The sequence below is a fragment of the Oncorhynchus gorbuscha genome, linkage group LG10, assembly GCF_021184085.1.
Source record: "Oncorhynchus gorbuscha isolate QuinsamMale2020 ecotype Even-year linkage group LG10, OgorEven_v1.0, whole genome shotgun sequence".
Taxonomy (NCBI): Eukaryota; Metazoa; Chordata; class Actinopteri; order Salmoniformes; family Salmonidae; genus Oncorhynchus; species Oncorhynchus gorbuscha.
In genome coordinates, this window is record NC_060182.1 from 29,445,934 (window position 1) to 29,469,325 (window position 23,392).

Here is a 23,392-nt window from a genome sequence, read left to right on the forward strand (position 1 = left end):
GGGGGGGGGGTGAAAATAGTCTGGGTAGGCATTTGATTAACTCTTCAGGAGTCTTATTTCATTTAAAAAATATATATATTTCATCTTTATTTAACCAGGTAGGCTAGTTCTCATTTACAACTGCAACCTGGCCAAGATAAAGCAAAGCAGTTTGACACATACAACAGCACAGAGTTACACATGGAATAAACAAACATACAGTCAATAATACAGTAGAAAAAGTCTATATACAGTGTGTGCAAATGAGGTAGGATAAGAGAGGTAAGGCAATAAATAGGCCATGGTGGCAAAGTAATTACCATTTAGCAATTAAACACTGGAGTGATAAATGTGCAGAAGATGAATGTGAAGGTAGAGATACTGGGGTGCAAAGGAGCAAGATAAATAAATAAATACAGTATGGGGATGAGGTAGTTGGATGGGCTATTTACAGATGCAGCTGGTGCTTAAAGCTAGTGAGGAAGATATGAGTATCCATCTTCAGTGATTTTTGCAGTTCGTTCCAGTCGTTGGCAGCAGAGAACTGGAAGGAGAGGCGGCCAAAGGAAGAAATGGCTTTGGGGGTGACCAGTGAGATATACCTGCTGGAGCGCGTGCTACGGGTGGGTGCTGCTATGGTGACCAGTGAGCTGAGATAAGGCAGGGCTTTATCTAGCAGAGACTTGAAGATGACCTGGAGCCAGTGAGTTTGAAGTGAGGACCAGCCAACGAGAGCATACAGGTCGCAGAGGTGGGTAGTATATGGGTAGTATATGGGGCTCCCTAAAACACTTCAGCGAGCAGGCCTTTCTAATCGACCTGGCTGGGGTATCCTGGAAGGATATTGACCTCATCCTGTCAGTAGAGGATGCCTGGTTATTCTTTAAAGGTGCCTTCCTCACCATCTTAAATAAGCATGCCCCATTTAAGCACCATGGTGCTTGCCTACGGAGCTGTGAGGGGAACGGCACCTCAGTACCCCCAGGCTCTGATCAGGCCCTACACCCAAACAAGGGCACTGCGTTCATCCACCTCTGGCCTGCTCGCCTCCCTACCACTGAGGAAGTACAGCTCCCGCTCAGCCCAGTCAAAACTGTTCGCTGCTCTGGCCCCCCCAATGGTGGAACAAACTCCCTCACGACGCCAGGACAGCGGAGTCAATCACCACCTTCCGGAGACACCTGAAACCCCACCTCTTTAAGGAATACCTAGGATAGGATAGGTAATCCCTCTCACCCCCCCCCCTTTAAGATTTAGATGCACTATTGTAAAGTGACTGTTCCACTGGATGTCATAAGGTGAATGCACCAATTTGTAAGTCGCTCTGGATAAGAGCGTCTGCTAAATGACTTAAATGTAAATGTAATGTAAATGTTTAAACAAATTAGAACCAGGAATAGATATAGCCCTTGGTTCTCTCCAGACCTGACTGCCCTTGACCAGCACAAAAACATCCTGTGGCATTCTGCATTAGCATCGAATAGCCCCCTTGATATGCGACTTTTCGGGGAAGCTAGGAACCAATATACACAGGCAGTTAGGAAAGCTAAGGCTATCTTTTTCAAGCAAAAATGTTCAGCCTAACTCAAAAGAAGTTCTGGGACACTGTAAAGTCCATAGAGAATAAGAGCACCTCCTCCCAGCTGCCCACTGCACTGAGGCTAGGAAACACTGTCACCACCAATAAATCCACAATAATTGAGAAATTCAATAAACATTCTACGTATCTTGGCCAAGTCACAGTTGTAAATGAGAAAGAACAAAATAGATGACAGATTTTTTATTTTTCACGGTCATCATTGACATTGTGGACATTACACTCTCTATATGAGCAGTCGCATAGGTTGACTTCAACATTGATGAGGGGACCATTGCAGAAGACAATTTTGCCTCTAATATTGAGAGGGGGGCCGTATCCCCACTTTCCCCCTGGAAATTACACCCCTGCTCCAGGGCTCAAATGCACAGGATTTTTAAAAATCTGCATGATAGGTTGATTATAAAGATATTTCTCTTTGCAGACTTGGCAGATTTTAAGTGAGAAAAGGCTGACACTAAACATATTAAATTGTATTTTTGTAAAGATGAGGTTTGATATTTGCAGATGATTACAATCAATTGTACATCTACCTGAATAACATTGTTTCCAGTCCTTTTCAAGAGGAAAACATCTTGTTTGAATAACACATGGAATCAAGATATTTTCAACTGCCTTTTTATTACTATTAGTATTCGCTGTTTCCTTTCATATAAATATTGAAGCCACACGACCTTGATGCACAGTTGAATAGGCTTACAAAACATGCCCAATAGTACAATCTTAAAACTACAGAAATTAATACAGTGCCCTCAAAGTATTCACACCCCTTGACGTTTTCCACATTTTGTTGTTATAGCCTGAATTTAAAATGTATTAAATTGAGATTCTGTGTCACTGGCTTACACAATAGCCCATAATGTCAAAGTGTATTTAGAAATGATCAACAAGCAAATTGAGGGAGCTTGAAGAATTTAAAAAATCCAGATGTTCATAGCTCTTTGAGACTTACCCAGAAAGACTCACAGCTGTCATCGCTGCCAAAGGTGATTCTAACGTATTGACTCAGGGGTGTGATACTTACCTAAATGAAATGTTTCTGTATTTCAATAAATGAGCACCATTTTGTCAAAACCTGTTTTCACTTTGTCATTATGTGGTAAAAATGTAATCCATTTTAAATTCAGGATGTAACACTACAAAATGTGGAATAGGTCAAGGGGTATGAATACTTTCTGAAGGCACTGTAATATCACTTACTGAGAAGAACATATTGAATACCAAAAGTCAAACATTTTGTTCATATTTTTGGACTTGCCCTGGCATTTCACATAAAAGACAAAGCTGTGGGGAAGCTGTAAAATCACTTTACAACAAGCAAACTGCAATCCCAACATTTCTAAAAAAGGAAACAAAACATCCTGACTATTATTGAAAGTGTGGCTCCAATAATCTTTGATTCTCTCATACAGCCATTATTTGGTCATTTAAAAAAACATATATAATTGATACATAACATATAATTGATACATAACATAATTCCATCCATTGAGGGTCCTTCCTCTCTGAACAAGGGTCCTTCGGTCAGTGGCTGATCAGCATTTGTGGGCGTAATATCCAATGAGGTATCCTATGATGTAAACAGCCACTAGTGCAGCCAAAGCTCCGGCCACCTTGATAGCTACGCCCAGGCTGCCAGTGCAGACCCTGTTGCCTTTGATAAGCAGAACATGTCATGTAATAAATATAGCCAGTGATTACTGTTGGGGTCAGTTACATACACTATCAGTAAACTCAAGAGGTCAGAATGTGGAGAAGTTAATCAAATGGGATTTAATGGAGGAAAAACAATGTGCACTGACTATCATTTTAATGTGATACACCTTAATTGAAAGTAAAGTAAGTGTCTTATTCACAGCTTACCCCGTTACACCTGTTCCAGCCACATTCAGGTTGATGTTGTCTTCATTCCAGCGGTTGTATTGAACACCAGCAGTGTTGGGGTCTGTTTCAGAAGTCATTCTTCCCTGAATGTTATATACTGCAAATACTTCTTCAACAGCCTGTGAAGAGAAGATAGTGATGGAGTTAGGCAATATGGACACAGAATAGGTAACAGCTTCATAAGACATTTTTACACATCTTTCAATTGTCTTATCACAATCAATTTAGACCAATTCAGTCCCTCCTCCCATTCAGGCCAACTTAAATGTCAATACATTTTGTGTATCTTATTATATGTAATTGTATCATAAAATAAGTATTTATATGACACATTAAAACTCAAAACAGGTGTCTGGAGCTGTGGGACATTGATCTGCTTGCTCAAAAATTATCCGCTGGAAATTATTCCTGTTGTTACAGTACATGCGGCCCAGACCGCTCGAGCGCGTCCGCATGTTGATTTTGTCCACCCACACCAGACGCGATCAGGACACTCAGGTTGAAATATCAAAATGAACTCTGAACCAACCATAATTTGGGGACAGGTCGAAAAGCATTAAACATTTATGGCAATTTAGCTAGCTAGCTTGCTGTTGCTAGATAATTTGTCCTGGGACATAAACATTGGGTGTTATTTTACCTGAAATGCACAAGGTCCTCCGACAATTAATCCACTGATAAAAGGATATAATTAATCCACAGATAAGTTTTTGTTTCTAGTAATCTCTCCTCCTTCAGGCTTCTTCTTCTTCTTTGGACTTTATATGGTGGTTGGCAAACAACGTTAAGGTGCATTACCCACACCAACTGGACTGGAGTTTGGACATCAGTTTATCTTCCAATCACCCAAGTGGATATATGCTCCTAAAAACCAATGAGGAGATGGCGCGTCGGTATATGTTCCTAAAAACCAATGAAGGGATGGGAGAGGCGGGACTTGCAGCCCTTCAAGAACCAAGTTCTATTTGAGCGCCTGGCTACGCAGACACTAGTTGACAAGCACAAGCAGTGTGGGTGCAATGATTGAATAACATGTGTGTACATTTATTTTTCAACGCTCGCTCACGTGACGCAAGCAGTGTGGTCAGCACGTTAGTCACTCAAATTAACCTGAAAATAACTGGAAGTCAGTTATTATATTATACAGTCAGCAGCACTGTGCTCTATCGAGGACTGAAGGCAGATAGTTTTGAAAAGTGTGCCTCTTGCTCTATAATTATGAAGCCTTGAACAAAGTTCATGATTTCATCAAGGTCAGCATTCATCACCTGGTCATAAATTGATAAGGCTTATGCGATAGTAGTTATATGGCTCTTTCCAATGATGATAAACATTATTTTATTCTTCTCGATGGTTTGAGTCGTTTTTTCACCATTCATTTTTCACATAGTGAACTTTACAAACACTTCAAACTAAGTATGTGTTTGGTGTAGGCTTAGCTTAGCGTGACGTTTTGATAATCGCTTTAATTATCTCTCAGGCAAGGTGAGTTTTATCAATATATTTGCCTCAATTTACTTTAAAACAAATGCTAATTAGCTACAGAGAAAACCTCAGTAAGACTACAAATTCCTGCAGGAAGCTCCTCACGTCATCTCTAGCCGACATTGTCAGATACCATTCACCAGCGCGATCAGAGACCTTTGCCCAATCTATGATGAATCCATGTGCTATATTAAAATTAATTTAATAAAGTGTTGAACCTCTTCTGTCTCCTTTCTCTGTCTTAGCTAGCCACTGACAACACTTTAGCTAGCTAGTTAGTAGAACAGTAGATCAAAAAAATAATATTGTATTACTTAGCCTAGATAATTGTTTGTACAGTATGTTGACTTTTATTTCAGACCTTATGACATTTTTCAAGGATGAGGATTAGAGCATTAAAAGGGGAAGACCACTAAAAGTCTGGCCATGGCCATGTGGAGAAGTGCAGCTATTGTGAGGGGCAACTTACCGGTTTAGTCAGAGCCAGCATGAGGGATAAAGTTTATCCTGTGTCGGTGAGTGTAGCTATTATGTTACGTTTGAGCATCTTAGCAATACAATGTGTTCTATACTGCTGTCAATATTCTACAAGGAAAGAGACACTTAATCAATGTTATTAATATTAACGAGACTACCCCGGATACCAGACTTAGATGAGTGTTAACTCAGTTCTAGAATGTTGTCATGGATCATAAGGGATCTAAAAATCTATTGACATTCAGAATGGTCTTTGTTTAGACATCCAACCTGTGTTGTAGTTTCATGACCAGAGACAAATATTCAAAGGAACTGTATTTGCTTATTTGAAGTGGTACATGCATTCACACAGTCTTAATTTGTAGGATCCTTCCCACTATATGATTTATATGTCAAGTGATAAAATCCCAAGTTATCAATTAGTTTATGGAAAAACTGCACTTGTCCTCTATTCTACTGCTGTAATGTCATCAATCAAATCAAACTTTATTTATATTGCACATTTCTTACAACAAATACATTTCAAGGTGTTCAAAGTCATGCATTGAAAGGCATGTGGAACTTAACATCCTTCCTCTTAGCAGGTCTCTATAGGTGACCAGGGGATTCTCTCTACCACATGAGAATGCCCCCATGGAGCTCAAAAGTGTAGTCATTTTTGTGCATTGGCTATTTTTGTGCGCTAATGATGGATATAACCCTGGATTGCTGATGCTATACAGTATATTGGCCATTGAGAGGCTTTGAAACAACCTGTCGGCCATAATTTGGCATTCCCCAGTAGGAGCAGTCCCCCATAGAAATTCATGGAATTATACAGTATTTCAAATCAATGTTTCAAGGACAAAATTATATCTATTTTAAGTATATATATTTTTGTGGTAGGGACAGTAACAGTAATCAAAAAAAAGTATACTTTAATTTAAATGGTTTTATACAAAACCTGCTCATTCAAGAGTTTTTCTTAATTTGTACTATTTTCTACCTGGTAGAATAATAGTGAAGACATCAAAACCCTTGACAAAAAATAGCACTGTGTCTCACTTTTTATTGATCTCTCTAAGGCTTTTGATACAGTTGATCATGCTATGCTAATGCAGAGATTGTCGAGTGTAGGTCTTTCAGAGCATGCAGTTGCATGGTTTGCTAACTATCTGTATGATAGAACTCAGTGTACTCAATTTGATGGGCTTATGTCTGTTAAATTGTCTGTCATTAATGGTGTGCCCCAAGGCTCTGTACTCTGTATTTATATAAATGATTTAGACAAAAATGTCCAAAATGCACAACTTCATTTTTATGCTGATGATACTGTTATTTACTTTTGTGCCTCATCTCTTACAAAAGCTTTCCAGAACTTACAAACCACTTTTTATACTGTTCAACATACCTTGTGTCAATTGAAGCTTATCCTCAATACTGACAAAACTACACTAACGGTGTTTTCTAAAGCAAGAAATAGACCTCTGCACCTTTCACCTATTACTACCTGTCAGGGCAAGGAGATTGAGGTTGTAACCTCATACAAATATCTTGGAATTTTAATTGATGGCGGCCTCTCTTTTAAATTGCATATTCAACAACTTACAAAAAAATTGAAGCTGAAATTGGGATTTTATTTTAGGAATAAGGCCTGTTTTTCATTTGAAGCCAGAAGGAGGCTATTATCAGCTACATTTAATACCCTTACTGGACTATTGTAACGGTCGTCGTATGAAGAAGGTGAGGACCAACGTGCAGTGTGGTACGTATTCATCCTTTTATTAATGGAACTGAACACTGATTAACAAAACAACGACCGAAACAGTTCTGTCTGGTGCAGACACAAAAACAGAAAGCAACTACCCACAAAACCCATGTGGGCAAGAGCTACCTAAGTATGGTTCTCAATCAGAGACAACGATAGACAGCTGTCCCTGATTGAGAACCATACCCGTCCAAAAACAAAGCAATACAAAAACATAGAATAAGGAACATAGAATGACCACCCTAGTCACACCCTGGCCTAACCAAAATAGAGAATAAAAGCCTCTTTATGGCCAGGGTGTGACAACTATGGAGATATTTTATATATGAATGCTTCCGCTCAGTGTTTGAGATCACTTGACACCCTTTACCATGGCACTTTGAGATTTATTTTAAACTGCAAAACCCTTACGCACCACTGCACTTTGTATACCAGGGTTGGCTGGCCTTCTCTAGTCACTCATAGGCTCAGGCACTGGTATACTTTCATTTACAAAGCCATTTTGTGTTTACAACCTTTTTATTTGTGCATTTCTATTGTTCAGAAATGTGGTGGGTAATCTCTTCGTTCGCTGGACTTTATCCTGCTAACTGTTCCAAATGTCCGAACTGAATTTGGTAAAAGGGCTTTTAATGTACTCTGCGCCATCGTCTTGGAACGCCTTACAAAATACTTTTCAACTGGAAGAACTTGTCCTGATTGGTATTTTTAAATCACTGATGAATGATCTTGAGACTGATACCCTGATTGTCATGCAGGTGAAAGAGGACCCAAAAGCGACTTAACAGAAACAGAGTTTATATAAGTCCAAACAGGGAATAACAGAAATCCTCTAGACTTGTAGAGGGGAAATAACTGGAGAAGCGGCCACAGACTGCAGGTCGCTTCGGGTAGGCGCAGGCCGTAGTCGACAGAGACACCTGCTCACACGCAGCATCTGATGAAGGCAAAAAAACACGACAGGACAGGGCGATACACAATCACAGCAAAAACACGACAGGACAGGGCGAAACGCAATCACAGCATGGTGAATACAATACAAGGAACCGACGGGACAGGAACGGATCACAAAGGAATAAATAGGGACTCTAATCAGGGGAAAGGATCGGGAACAGGTGTGGGAAGACTAAATGATGATTAGGGGAATAGGAACAGCTGGGAGCAGGAACGGAACGATAGAGAGAAGAGAGAGCGAGAGAGTGAGAGAGGGAGGGGGAGAGAGAGGGATAGAAGGAGGGAAAGAACCAAATAAGACCAGCAGAGGGAAACGAATAGCATGGGGAGCACAGGGACAAGACATGATAATAAATGACAAACATGACAGTACCCCCACTCACCGAGCGCCTCCTGGCGCACTCGAGGAGGAATCCTGGCGGCAACGGAGGAAATCATCGATGAGTGAACGGTCCAGCACGTCCCGAGACGGAACCCAACTCCTCTCCTCAGGACCGTAACCCTCCCAATCCACTAGGTATTGGTGACCCCGTCCCCGAGAACGCATGTCCATAATCTTATGTACCTTGTAAATAGGTGCGCTCTCGACAAGGACGGGAGGGGGGAGGGAAGACGAACGGGGTGCGAAGAAAGGGCTTAACACAGGAGACATGGAAGACAGGATGGACGCGACGAAGATGTCGCGGAAGAAGCAGTCGCACAGCGACAGGATTGACGACCTGGGAGACACGGAACGGACCAATGAACCGCGGAGTCAACTTACGAGAAGCTGTCGTAAGAGGAAGGTTGCGAGTGGAAAGCCACACTCTCTGGCCGCAACAATACCTTGGACTCTTAATCCTGCGTTTATTGGCGGCTCTCACCGTCTGTGCCCTGTAACGGCAAAGTGCAGACCTCACCCTCCTCCAGGTGCGCTCACAACGTTGGACAAACGCTTGAGCGGAGGGAACGCTGGACTCGGCAAGCTGGGATGAGAACAGAGGAGGCTGGTAACCCAGACTACTCTGAAACGGAGATAACCCGGTAGCAGACGAAGGAAGCGAATTGTGAGCGTATTCTGCCCAGGGGAGCTGTTCTGCCCAAGACGCAGGGTTTCTGAAAGAAAGGCTGCGTAGTATGCGACCAATCGTCTGATTGGCCCTCTCTGCTTGACCGTTAGACTGGGGATGAAACCCGGAAGAGAGACTGACGGACGCACCAATCAAACGACAGAACTCCCTCCAAAACTGTGACGTGAATTGCGGGCCTCTGTCTGAAACGGCGTCTAACGGGAGGCCATGAATTCTGAATACATTCTCAATAATGATTTGTGCCGTCTCCTTAGCGGAAGGAAGTTTAGCGAGGGGAATGAAATGTGCCGCCTTAGAGAACCTATCGACAACCGTCAGAATCACAGTCTTCCCCGCAGACAAAGGCAGACCGGTAATGAAGTCTAAGGCAATGTGAGACCATGGTCGAGAAGGAATGGGAGCGGTCTGAGACGACCGGCAGGAGGAGAGTTACCCGACTTAGTCTGCGCGCAGTCCGAACAAGCAGCCACGGCCGAAACGGCGCGTGTCACGCTCCTGAGTCGGCCACCAAAAGCGCTGGCGAATAGACGCAAGAGTGCCTCGAACACCGGGATGACCCGCTAACTTGGCAGAGTGAGCCCACTGAAGAACAGCCAGACGAGTGGAAACAGGAACGAAAAGGAGGTTACTAGGACAAGCGCGCGGCGACGCAGTGTGCGTGAGTGCTTGCTTAACCTGTCTTTCAATTCCCCAGACTGTTAACCCGACAACACGCCCATAAGGAAGAATCCCCTCGGGATCAGTAGAAGCCACAGAAGAACTAAACAGACGGGATAAGGCATCAGGCTTGGTGTTCTTGCTACCCGGACGGTAAGAAATCACAAACTCGAAACGAGCGAAAAACAACGCCCAACGAGCTTGACGGGCATTAAGTCGTTTGGCAGAACGGATGTACTCAAGGTTCTTATGGTCTGTCCAAACGACAAAAGGAACGGTCGCCCCCTCCAACCACTGTCGCCATTCGCCTAGGGCTAAGCGGATGGCGAGCAGTTCACGGTTACCCACATCATAGTTGCGCTCAGATGGCGACAGGCGATGAGAAAAATAAGCGCAAGGATGAACCTTATCGTCAGACTGGAAGCGCTGGGATAGAATGGCTCCCACGCCTACCTCTGAAGCGTCAACCTCGACAATGAATTGTCTAGTGACGTCAGGAGTAACGAGGATAGGAGCGGACGTAAAACGTTCTTTTAGAAGATCAAAAGCTCCCTGGGCGGAACCGGACCACTTAAAACACGTCTTGACAGAAGTAAGAGCTGTGAGAGGGGCAGCAACTTGACCGAAATTACGAATGAAACGCCGATAGAAATTAGCGAAACCTAAAAAGCGCTGCAACTCGACACGTGACCTTGGAACGGGCCAATCACTGACAGCTTGGACCTTAGCGGAATCCATCTGAATGCCTTCAGCGGAAATAACGGAACCGAGAAAAGTAACGGAGGAGGCATGAAAAGAGCACTTCTCAGCCTTTACGTAGAGACAATTCTCTAAAAGGCGCTGTAGAACACGTCGAACGTGCTGAACATGAATCTCGAGTGACGGAGAAAAAATCAGGATATCGTCAAGATAGACAAAAACAAAAATGTTCAGCATGTCTCTCAGAACATCATTAACTAATGCCTGAAAAACAGCTGGCGCATTGGCGAGACCGAACGGCAGAACCCGGTACTCAAAATGCCCTAACGGAGTGTTAAACGCCGTTTTCCACTCGTCCCCCTCTCTGATGCGCACGAGATGGTAAGCGTTACGAAGGTCCAACTTAGTAAAGCACCTGGCTCCCTGCAGAATCTCGAAGGCTGATGACATAAGGGGAAGCGGATAACGATTCTTAACCGTTATGTCATTCAGCCCTCGATAATCCACGCAGGGGCGCAGAGTACCGTCCTTCTTCTTAACAAAAAGAACCCCGCCCCGGCCGGAGAGGAAGAAGGCACTATGGTACCGGCGTCAAGAGACACAGACAAATAATCCTCGAGAGCCTTACGTTCGGGAGCCGACAGAGAGTATAGTCTACCTCGAGGAGGAGTGGTCCCCGGAAGGAGATCAATACTACAATCATACGACCGGTGAGGAGGAAGGGAGTTGGCTCGGGACCGACTGAAGACCGTGCGCAGATCATGATATTCCTCCGGCACTCCTGTCAAATCGCCAGGTTCCTCCTGAGAAGTAGGGACAGAAGAAACGGGAGGGATGGCAGACATTAAACACTTCACATGACAAGAAACGTTCCAGGATAGGATAGAATTACTAGACCAATTAATAGAAGGATTATGACATACTAGCCAGGGATGACCCAAAACAACAGGTGTAAACGGTGAACGGAAAATCAAAAAAGAAATAGTCTCACTGTGGTTACCAGATACTGTGAGGGTTAAAGGTAGTGTCTCAAATCTGATACTGGGAAGATGACTACCATCTAAGGCGAACATGGGCGTAGGCTTATCTAACTCTCTGAAAGGAATGTCATGTTTCCGAACCCATGCTTCGTCCATGAAACAACCCTCAGCCCCAGAGTCTATCAAGGCACTACATGTAGCACCCGAACCGGTCCAGCGTAGGTGGACCGACAAAGTAGTACAGGACCTTGATGGAGAGACTTGAGTAGTTGCGCTCACCTGTAGCCCTCCGCTTACAGATGAGCTCTGGCTTTTACTGGACATGAATTAACAAAATGTCCAGCAACTCCGCAATAGAGGCACAGGCGGTTGGTGATCCTCCGTTCCCTCTCCTTATTCGAGATGCGAATCCCTCCCAGCTGCATGGGCTCAGTCTCAAAGCCAGAGGAGGGAGATGGTTGCGATGCGGAGCAGGGAAACACCGTTGATGCGAGCTCTCTTCCACGAGCCCGGTGACGAAGATCTACCCGTCGTTCTATGCGGATGGCGAGAGCAATCAAAGAGTCCACATCTGAAGGAACCTCCCGGGAGAGAATCTCATCCTTAACCACTGCGTGGAGTCCCTCCAGAAAACGAGCGAGCAGCGCCGGCTCGTTCCACTCACTAGAGGCAGCAAGAGTGCGAAACTCAATGGAATAATCCGTTATGGACCGTTCACCTTGGCATAAGGAAGCCAGGGCCCTAGAAGCCTCCCCACCAAAAACTGAACGGTCAAAAACCCGAATCATCTCCTCTTTAAAGTTCTGGAATTTGTTAGAGCAATCAGCCCTTGCCTCCCAGATAGCTGTGCCCCATTCTCGAGCCCGGCCAGTAAGGAGTGAAATGACGTAAGCAACCCGAGCTCTCTCTCTAGAGTATGTGTTGGGTTGGAGAGAGAACACAATCTCACACTGCGTGAGAAAGGAGCGGCACTCAGTGGGCTGCCCGGAGTAGCAAGGTGGGTTATTAACCCTAGGTTCTGGAGGCTCGGCAGGCCAGGAAGTAACAGGTGGCACGAGACGTAGACTCTGGAACTGTCCAGAGAGGTCGGAAACCTGAGCAGCCAGGTTTTCCACGGCATGGCGAGCAGCAGACAATTCCTGCTCGTGTCTGCCGAGCATGGCTCCTTGGATCTCGACGGCAGTGTAACGAGCGTCTGAAGTCGCTGGGTCCATTCCTTGGTCGGTTCCTTCTGTCATGCAGGTGAAAGAGGACCCAAAAGCGACTTAACAGAAACAGAGTTTATATAAGTCCAAACAGGGAATAACAGAAATCCTCTAGACTTGTAGAGGGGAAATAACTGGAGAAGCGGCCACAGACTGCAGGTCGCTTCGGGTAGGCGCAGGCCGTAGTCGACAGAGACACCTGCTCACACGCAGCATCTGATGAAGGCAAAAAAACACGACAGGACAGGGCGATACACAATCACAGCAAAAACACGACAGGACAGGGCGAAACGCAATCACAGCATGGTGAATACAATACAAGGAACCGACGGGACAGGAACGGATCACAAAGGAATAAATAGGGACTCTAATCAGGGGAAAGGATCGGGAACAGGTGTGGGAAGACTAAATGATGATTAGGGGAATAGGAACAGCTGGGAGCAGGAACGGAACGATAGAGAGAAGAGAGAGCGAGAGAGTGAGAGAGGGAGGGGGAGAGAGAGGGATAGAAGGAGGGAAAGAACCAAATAAGACCAGCAGAGGGAAACGAATAGCATGGGGAGCACAGGGACAAGACATGATAATAAATGACAAACATGACACTGATCTATCAATGTTTTGAATTTGCTGTTTTTGATTTTGTTATACTCTTGTGAATTCTATGGTTTTTACTAGATTACTTGTAGTTTTTCTTGTTGTTTGTCTGTAATTTTTGTAATGACTTGGTGCTGCCTATCTTGGCCAGGACGCTCTTGAAAAATAGATTTTAAATCTCAATGAGCCCTTCCTGGTTAAATAAAGGTTAAATAAATAAATTTAAAAATGAAATAACACATATAGAATCATGTAGTAACCGTTGAAAAACAAATGATAGTACCACTAACCGCAAACCAGATGGGATGGCGTATTGCTGCATTATGCTGTGGTAGCCATGCTGGTTAAGTGTGCCTTGAATTCTAAATAAATCACTGACAGTGTCACCAGCAAAGCACCATCACACCTCCTTCTCCATGCTTCACGGTGGGAACCACACATGCGGAGATCATCTGTTCACCTACTCTGCGTCTCACAAAGTCACGGCTATTGGAACCAAAAATCTCAAATTTGGACTCATCAAACGAAAGGACAGATTTTCACCGTATTTCTTGGCCCAAGCAAGTATCTTCTTCTTATTGTTGTCTTTTTAGTAGTGGTTTCTTTGCAGCAATTCAACCATGAAGGCCTGATTAAGGGCAGTCTACTCTGAACAGTTAATATTGAGATGTGTTTGTTATTTGAACTCTGTGAAGCATTTATTTGGGCTGCAATTTCTGAGGCTGGTAACTCTTAATGAACTTCTCCTCTGCAGCAGAGGTAACTCTAGGTCTTCCATTCCTGTGGCGGTCCTTCGAGAACCAGTTTCATCATAACGCTTGATGTTTTTTTCACTTGAAGAAACGTTCAAAGTTCTTGAAATGCTCCGTATTGACTGACCTTTATGTCTAAAAGCTATGATGGCCTGTGATTTTTCTTTGCTTATTTGAGCTGTTCTTGCTATAACATGGACTTGGTCTTTTACCAAAATAGGACTGTCTTCTGTATACCACCCCAACCTTGTCACAACACAACTGATTGGCTCAAATGCATAAAGAAGGAAAGCAATTCCACAAATGAACTTTTAACAAGGCACACCTGTTCATTGAAATGTATTCCAGGTGACTTCTCATGAAACTGGTTGACAGAATGCCAAGAGTGTGCAAAGCTGTCATCGATGCAAAGGGTGGCTACTTTGAAGAATCTCACATATAAAACATATTTGGATTTGTTTAACACTTTTTGGGTTACTGGATAATTCCATATGTGTTATTTCATGGTTTTGGTGTCTTCACTGTTATTCTACAATGTAAAAAATAGTGAAAAATCATTGAATAAGTAGGTGTGTTCAAACTTTTGACTGGTACTGTATATATGTGAGCTAAGCATATGCATATGCTTAGATCACATACTATAATTTTAAGGTATGCATTAATTAAGGGATCTGTAATATAATAAATGTGGCAAAACGAATGTAGAAATTAATAAATGTATTCTATAGCTTCCGAAATATGTCTTTACAGTGGTGGGGGAGTGCCAAGATGGGGGAACGGAGGTTTCAACACAGCGCACACAATACGTCAACTAGTGTGTTTTCAAGATATCAGTGTGCGCCATTTAAACGTCATAACCAAGCGACGACAAGAAGCATTGGATGTAAACAAATATACAGACGTTGCAGGTATTATTCGCATCTTTGCTGTATATTATGATTAAATTCTGAGAACAGATTTACAAACGACAGTCTTACGTTTTTCAGAGGTTGAATTGTTCCATGTTGCAATTCCTTTTTTTGACGTTTGAAACGTTCGCCTCATATCATTGACATTATTTGTGTTCTCATCTCTCAGCCACCAGAAAATGACAACGCTAACAAGACAAGACCTCAATTTTGGACAAGGTAGCTAGCTATATAAATTATTTTACATCGACCTGTAAAATGTGCATTTCAATTAACAATTTCATTTTCATATAGACTCAAGCTTCGTTACTGCTTGTCTTATTTTGCAGTGGTGGCTGACATCTTGTGTGAGTTTTTGGAAGTGGCTATTCATCTCATCCTCTATGTACGAGAGGTGTACCCATCTGGAATATTCCAGAAGAGAAAGAAATACAATGTACCTGTACAGGTAAGGTTATAATATCACCGGGGTAATAACTATTCAGCTACTATTAACGGTTATCTGCAAAATATCCATCACTTATGTTGCATTACCTTCTAGATGTCATGCCACCCAGAGCTGAACCAATACATCCATGATACTCTTCACTGTGTAAAACCCCTCATTGAGAAGGTGAGAGAATACATTAGTCTACATATGATTGACATAGTTTTGCAAACCCAATGGCTCACCATGCTAAATATGTTATTGCATGAGGGCACACCTTTTTTTGAGTACATATTACTCGCATGAAGTTCTACATTTCTCCCTCAGAATGATGCAGAAAAAGTGGTTGTGGTCATCATGGACAAAGAGCATCATCCAGTTGAGAGATTTGTCTTTGAGATTTCACAGCCTCCTCTTTTATCCATCAGGTGAGTGTATATATCTTCACTGACATGTTCAACTTCTCTGATAGGGTTGTCACGATACCAGTATTGCGATACTCCGATGTGTCATGGCAAGGGAAAAAAACGTGAAACGGGCAACAGTTTCTGAGGAAAATAGTCTTAATGTTGGAAAGCTTTATGTTGTCACCCAGAATCACATTCATTTTCCAAGATATAGAACATAATATTTTATGTACAGTAGATTTTTTTTTAAAGGACCAAAGTGTTTCGTCTGCTTTGTGTTTTCCTTTTTGCCATGGAAAATCCAGTATCGTTGTATCACGATAATGGCATCATGACAACCCTAGTCTTTAATACCTACATGTTTCAAGCAGACCACCGTAGTCCCTGTCCCCAAGAACGCCAAGGTAATGTGTCTAAATTACTTTTTGTCCAGTAGCACTCACATCTCCCTAAAACACTTCAGCGAACAGGCCTTTCTAATCGACCTGGCCGGGGTATCCTGGAATGATATTGACCTCATCCCGTCAGTAGAGGATGCCTGGTTATTCTTTAAAATTGCCTTCCCCACCATCTTAAATAAGCATGCTCCATTAAAAAAGATTTGAACCAGGAATAGATATAGCCCATGGTTCACTCCAGACCTGTCTGCCCTTGACCAGCATAAAAACATCCTGTGGCGTTCTGCATTAGCATCGAATTGCCCCGGTGATATGCAACTTTTCAGGGAAGTTAGGAACCAATATACACAGGCAGTTAGGAAGGCTAAGGCTAGCTTTTTCAATCAGAAATGTGCATCCTGTAGTACAAACTCAAAAAGGTCCTGGGACACTATAAAGTCCACGGAGAATAAGAGCACCTTCTCCCAGCTACCCACTGCACTGAGGCTAGGAGACACTGTCACTACTGATAAATCCACAATAATTGAGAATTTCAGTAAGCATTTTTCTACAGCTGGCCATGCTTTTCACCTGGCTACCCCTACCCCGGTCAACTGCCCTGCGCTCTCCACAGCAACTTGCCCAAACCTCCCCACTTCTCCTTTACCTAAATCCAGATAGCTTATGTTCTGAAAGAGCTGCAAAATCTGGACCCCTACAAATCAGCCGGGCTAGATAATCTGGATCCTCTCTTTCTAAAATTATCTGCCGCAATTGTTGCAACCCCTATTACTAGCCTGATCAAACTCTCTTTCGTATCGTCTGAGATTCCCAAAGATTGGAAAGCTGCCGCGGTCATCCCCCTTTTCAAAGGGGGAGACACTCTAGACCTAAACTGCTACAGACCTATATCTATCCTACCCTGCCTTTCTAAGGTCTTTGAAAGCAAAGTTAACAAACAGATTACCGACTACTTTGAATCTCACCGTACATTCTCCAATATGCAATCTGGTTTCAGAGCTGGTCATGAGTGCACCTCAGCCACGCTCAAGGTCCTAAACAACCTTCTTTAAACGATATCATAACCGCCATCGATTGTTGCAAATGAGAATTTGTACTCAACTAGCCTACCTGGTTAAATAAAGGTGAAATAAAATAATCTGTAGCCATAAAATACTTTGAAAGGCTGGTCATGGCTTACATCAACACCATCATCCCAGACACCCTAGACCTACTCTTATTCGCATACCGCCCCAACAGATCCACAGATGATGCAATCTCTGATGCAATCTATATTGCACTCCACATTGCCCTTTTCCCACATGGACAAAAGGAACACCAATGTGAGAATGGTGTTCATTGACTACTGCTCATCACGTTCAACACCATAGTTCTCCTTTAAGCTCATCATTAAGCTCAGGACCGCGGGACTGAACATCTCCCTCTGCACCTGGATGGGCAGCCCCTGATGTGTAGCCCCCAGGTGATGACCCTCAGGGGTGCATGCTTAGTCCCCTCCTGTACCCCCTGTTCACCCACGACTGTGGCGCGCACAACTCCAACACCATCATTCGGTTTGCAGATGATACGATTGTGGTAGGCCTTATCACTGACAATGATGAGACCACCTACCGGGAGGAGGTCAGACACCTAGCAGTGTGGTACCAGGACAACAACCTCTCCCTCAACGTCAGCAAGACAAAGGAGCTGATCATGGACTACAGGAAATGGAGGACTGAGCACACCCCCATTCACATCAACAGGGCTGTAGTGGAGTGGGTCGAGAGCTTCAAGTTCCTCTGTGTCCACATCACTAAGGACCTATCATGGTCCAAACACCAACACAGTTGTGAATAGGGCATGACAACACCTCTTCCCCCTCAGAAGGTTGAAGGTTGAAATACATCCTCAAAAGGTTATACAGCTGCACCAATGAGACCATCTTGACTGGCTGCAATGGCTTGGCATCCGTCCGTAATGCGCTACAGAAGGTAGTTCGTACGGCCCAGTACATCACTGGGACCAAGCTCCCTGCCGTCCAGGACCTCTGTACCAGGCGGTTTCAGACGAAGGCCCAAACCTTTTTCAAAGACTCCAGCCACCCAAGTCATAGACTGTTCTCTCTGCTACTGCACAGCAGCGGTACTGGAGCGCCAAGTCTGGGACCAAAAGGATCCTGAACAGCTTTTACCCCCAAGCCATAAGACTGTTGAACAGTTATTCAAATGCCCACCTGGACTATTTGCATTGTCCCCTTTTTTAGTTTCACTGACTCTGGTGCACTGGCTCTATGTACACTGGCTCTATGTACACTGGCTCTATGTACACTGGCTCTATGTACACTGGCTCTATGTACACTGGCTCTATGTACACTGGCTCTATGTACACTGGCTCTATGTACACTGGCTCTATGTACACTGGCTCTATGTACACTGGCTCTATGTACACTGACTCTGGTACACTGGCTCTATGTACACTGACTCTGGTACACTGGCTCTATGTACACTGACTCTGGTACACTGGCTCTATGTACACTGGCTCTATGTACACTGGCTCTATGTACACTGGCTCTATGTACACTGGCTCTATGTACACTGGCTCTATGTACACTGGCTCTATGTACACTGGCTCTCTGTACACTGACTCTATGTACACTGGCTCTGGTACACTGGCTCTATGTACACTGGCTCTATGTACACTGGCTCTATGTACACTGGCTCTATGTACACTGACTCTGGTACACTGGCTCTATGTACACTGGCTCTATGTACACTCACTGGAATCTACTCACACACTACTCTGCCACTCCAACAAACACACACGCGCACTACATATGCTCACACACACAAAACACATGCATATTGACGCCACATACTCACACATAGACACACTCTTCACACACTCTAATGCTACTATCTATCCTGATTGCCTAGTCACTTTTACCCCTATCTACATGTACATATTACCTCAATCACCAACTACCTTGTACCCCAAACACATTGACTCTGTACCATTACTCCTTGTATGTAGCCTTGTTATTTTAATGTGTTACTATTTTCCGTTATGTTTTTTTTCTCAAATGTTCATACTTTTTAGGGCTCGTAATTAAGCATTTCGAGGTGAAGTCTACACCTGTTGTATTTGTCACATGCGCCGAATACAATTGTATTTGATTTAATATGGTTTGTTGTTGGATTGCCCTTTTCGATACCTTGAGCTTATACTAGTTACTCTTCTGGCTCTACAGCTCTGATACATTGCTGTCACACGTGGAACAGTTACTGAGGGCGGTTATCCTGAAGATCAGTGTATGTGATGCAGTTCTGGAAAACAACCCACCGGGTAAGATGGAAGAATGGAGAGACACTCAGTGAGAAACATCTCTGTGTGAAAATCGATAGCTGGAGGTCTGCTGCTATATAAGTCTTGCGTTCCCAAACAAATGTTTTATATATATATATATAATTTACCTTTGTTTTGACAGGGAAGTCATATTGAGACCTAGGTCTCTTTTCCAAATGTGCCCTGTTATTATACAATATAATAATACACATTATACATACAGTATACAATTTCTGTTAAGTTGTTGTCTAGCAGCAGTCATAGTATTGTAATATGTCTATTTACTTTCCACTGTCCCAGGATGTACGTTTACAGTGCTGGTCCACACCAGGGAGGCTGCCACCCGCAACATGGAGAAGGTGCAGGTCATCAAGGTCAGTGTTGTCACAAACATGACGTTTCAATACTGTATGTGTTTATTGTAATACACTGACTTGTTTGTGTACCTGCATTCAATCATATATGTTGTATTCTAGTGTGTGGGCCTGTACACTCCACATGTGATGTTGTCATGTTCCCCTCCAGGATTTTCCATGGATAGTTGCAGATGAGCAGGAAGTACACATGCAGGAGCCCAGGCTCATACCCCTGAAGACCATGACATCAGACATTGTGAAAGTAAGCAATGGCATGGTTCTTTGTGAAGATTACGACACTTGTATGAAAGCCCATACTAATAGACGGTAATATTGTTTGAATGTGAATAATTTCATGTTGTGTAAAATTTGTATGTCACAACATATTTTCTTTGTTTAGATGCAACTGTATGTGGAGGAGAGGGCACAAAAGGCTTCATAGATCAAGCTCGACTTAAAAAGATGGCAATCTCTGCACTGCAGCTGCCACAATAATCAACTAGTTGAGGTGCGCATTTGGGAAAGTGGGGATCTCTGGATCTTCATTCTAATGCTTGAACTGTGAAAACTTTGAGAAAAATACTGTTTTTTTGTCATAGTTTGACTTGGCAAGAGGGGATATGCAGAGTCAGTTATCGGTTCAGCACTGTATCATTGCTCATCACAATGAAAATCATTTAGTATGTACATAGTTATTACAGCAAAGCCTAAGGGGAATGATCTGTGGTATAGTGGGCACTTTTGTTCCCATTCTATTTGTTTCCAGTTGGTGTATAAAGCAATGTTTAAATGTACCATAGGCTGCGTTTACACAAGCAGCCCAATACTGATATATTTTCCCCTAATTGGTCTTTTGACCAATCACATCTCTTGACAGATCTTTTTTCAGAGCTGATCTGGTTAAACAAAAGAGCAATTAGTGACAAAAAGATCTGCATTTGGCTGCCTGTCTAAATGCAGCCCTTTTGTGTTGTATGAAGCTATGTTTACACTATGATGTTAATTATTGTGTTCACTAAAACATGTTTTTTGGGGCAGTCTCAGGTGGATACGGTCTACCTGGTTAAAGTTCTAGACCAGGGCTCTCTAACCCAGTTCCTGGACGGCAGCTCTCGATGAACAGAGTTGGATAGCCCTGATTCTAGACAGTCAATAACAGGGATGACCAAACAGGTTGCATGGTTTGATATTGTAAGTGTTGAACATTGACATGGTCCATGAGAAAGTACTCAACCCAAACTGCAAAAATGCTTTGTGAATAAATGTAGATTTAGCGTTTTTGATTTTAATATTTGAGTTTTGTTTTTTCATAATGCATTCTACTTAAATAAATATGTTTAGTAGACTGTAATACTTTTGTTGTCAAGTTATGTTCCATTGCACTGTAATGCACCTTACAAAACAGTTCCTTAAATCTCGGATACTGATTAGAATTGCTTAACACAAGGAGGGTTTGTAAATCTAATGGACGGACTGAGTACAATGCAAACAACATTTGACTTGACAGAAGTGCACTTGCTCTGTTTATTATGTGATGGAGAATACAGGTAGGGGTATCTACAATACCATTGAGGGTTGTATATCAAACACGCCTTCTTTCAATCATTTTATTGTTCTTTGGTTTTACTGTTTTATTGTATTAGCTTTTCATCCTGTTCATTTAAAATGAACGTTAATTCCTATATTCATGTGTCTATATTTTGTCTACTTTATGTAGTGTGTTACAATATTAGATGCACTGTAGATGAAATTATTTCGATTAGTGACTGCAAAAAGACTGCTAATGATTAGGGAACGGTTTATAAGGACCTATATTAAACATCTTTATAAATTATCTTATGTTACGAATCATTAATACGTAATTTAAACGTGTTTGTGTAAATAACTAGCTTAACATTTGGTGAGAACTCTGCATGCCTAATAAATGTTTTAACTTTATTATGAAGTGTTACCCATGCTAGGGTCTAAAGCATCTAGTGTACAGTCGTGGCCAAAGGTTTTGAGAATCACACAAATATGAATTTCCACAAAGTTTACCGCTTCAGTGTCTTTAGATATTTTTGTCAGATGTTACTATGGAATACTGAAGTATAATTACAAGCATTTCATAAGTGTCAAAGGCTTTTTCAAAGGTCTTTTTCAAGCCTTCTGCAATCCGCCCAGGCATGCTGTCAATGAACTTCTGGGCCACATCCTGACTGATGGCAGCCCATTCTTGCATAATCAATGCTTGGAGTTTGTCAGAATTTGTGGGTTTTTGTTTGTCCACCCGCCTCTTGAGGATTGCCCACAAGTTCACAATGGGATTAAGGTCTGGGGAGTTTTGTTCCCTGAGCCACTTAGTTATCACCTTTTCCTTACGGCAAGGTGCTCCATCATGCTGGAAAATGCATTGTTCGTCACCAAACTGTTCCTGGATGGTTGGGAGAAGTTGCTCTTGGAGGATGTGTTGGTACCATTCTTTATTCATGGCTGTGTTCTTAGGCAACATTGTAAGTGAGCTGAGAAGTAACCCCACACATGAATAGTCTCAGGATGCTTTACTGTTGGCATGACACAGGACTGATGGTAGCGCTCACCTTGTCTTCTCCGGACAAGCATTTTCCGGATGCCCCAAACAATTGGAAAGGGGATTCATCAGAGAAAATGATTTTACCCCAGTCCTCAGCAGTCCAATCCCTGTACCTTTTGCAGAATATCAGTCTGTCCCTGATGTTTTCTTTGCTGCCCTTCTTGACACCAGGCCATCCTCCAAAAGTCTTCGCCTAACTGTGCGTGCAGCTGGACTCACACCTGCCTGCTGCCATTCCTGAGCAAGCTCTGTACTGGTGGTGCCCCAATTCCGCAGCTGAATCAACTTTAGGAGATGGTTCTGGCGCTTGCTTGACTTTCTTGGGCGCCCTGAAGCCTTCAGAACAATTTTTTTTCCACCTTTATTTAACCAAGTAGGCAAGTTGAGAACAAGTTCTCATTTACAATTGCGACCTGGCCAAGATAAAGCAAACCAGTTCGACAGATACAACGACACAGAGTTACACATGGAGTAAAACAAACATACAGTCAATAATACAGTATAAACAAGTCTATATACGATGTGAGCAAATGAGGTGAGAAGGGAGGTAAAGGCAAAAAAGACCATGGTGGCAAAGTAAATACAATATAGCAAGTAAAACACTGGAATGGTAGTTTTGCAATGGAAGAATGTGCAAAGTAGAAATAAAAATAATGGGGGGCAAAGGAGCAAAATAAATAAATTAAATACAGTTGGGAAAGAGGTAGTTGTTTGGGCTAAATTATAGGTGGGCTATCTACAGGTGCAGTAATCTGTGAGCTGCTCTGACAGTTGGTGCTTAAAGCTAGTGAGGGAGATAAGTGTTTCCAGTTTCAGAGATTTTTGTAGTTCGTTCCAGTCATTGGCAGCAGAGAACTGGAAGGAGAGGCGGCCAAAGAAAGAATTGGTTTTGGGGGTGACTAGAGAGATATACCTGCTGGAGC

At 43.0% G+C, this 23,392-nt stretch overlaps 1 protein-coding gene and 1 long non-coding RNA gene across 3 annotated transcripts; one reads left to right on the forward strand and one right to left on the reverse strand.

Moving 5' to 3' along the window:
• Positions 1-2,178: 2,178 nt before the first annotated feature.
• LOC124045083 lies at positions 2,179-4,287 on the reverse strand. The gene is made up of 3 exons (XR_006840780.1): positions 4,101-4,287; positions 3,440-3,579; positions 2,179-3,230 (listed from the first exon to the last, which is right to left on the reverse strand). It is a non-coding gene; the product is annotated as an uncharacterized LOC124045083 (long non-coding RNA).
• A 10,598-nt stretch (positions 4,288-14,885) lies between these two features.
• mad2l2 (mitotic arrest deficient 2 like 2) lies at positions 14,886-21,248 on the forward strand. Of its 2 annotated transcripts, XM_046364314.1 has the most exons (9): positions 14,886-14,988; positions 15,158-15,207; positions 15,318-15,436; positions 15,530-15,601; positions 15,743-15,843; positions 19,447-19,541; positions 19,842-19,915; positions 20,067-20,159; positions 20,298-21,248. In XM_046364314.1, the coding sequence occupies exons 2-9, from the start codon at positions 15,168-15,170 to the stop codon at positions 20,337-20,339; spliced, it is 636 nt and encodes a 211-aa protein (XP_046220270.1). In that variant the 5' UTR covers positions 14,886-14,988; positions 15,158-15,167; the 3' UTR covers positions 20,340-21,248. The 2 variants fall into 2 exon arrangements, with proteins under 2 accessions (XP_046220270.1, XP_046220271.1); XM_046364315.1 differs by lacking the exon at positions 14,886-14,988 and having other exon boundaries at positions 14,995-15,207.
• Positions 21,249-23,392: the final 2,144 nt, after the last annotated feature.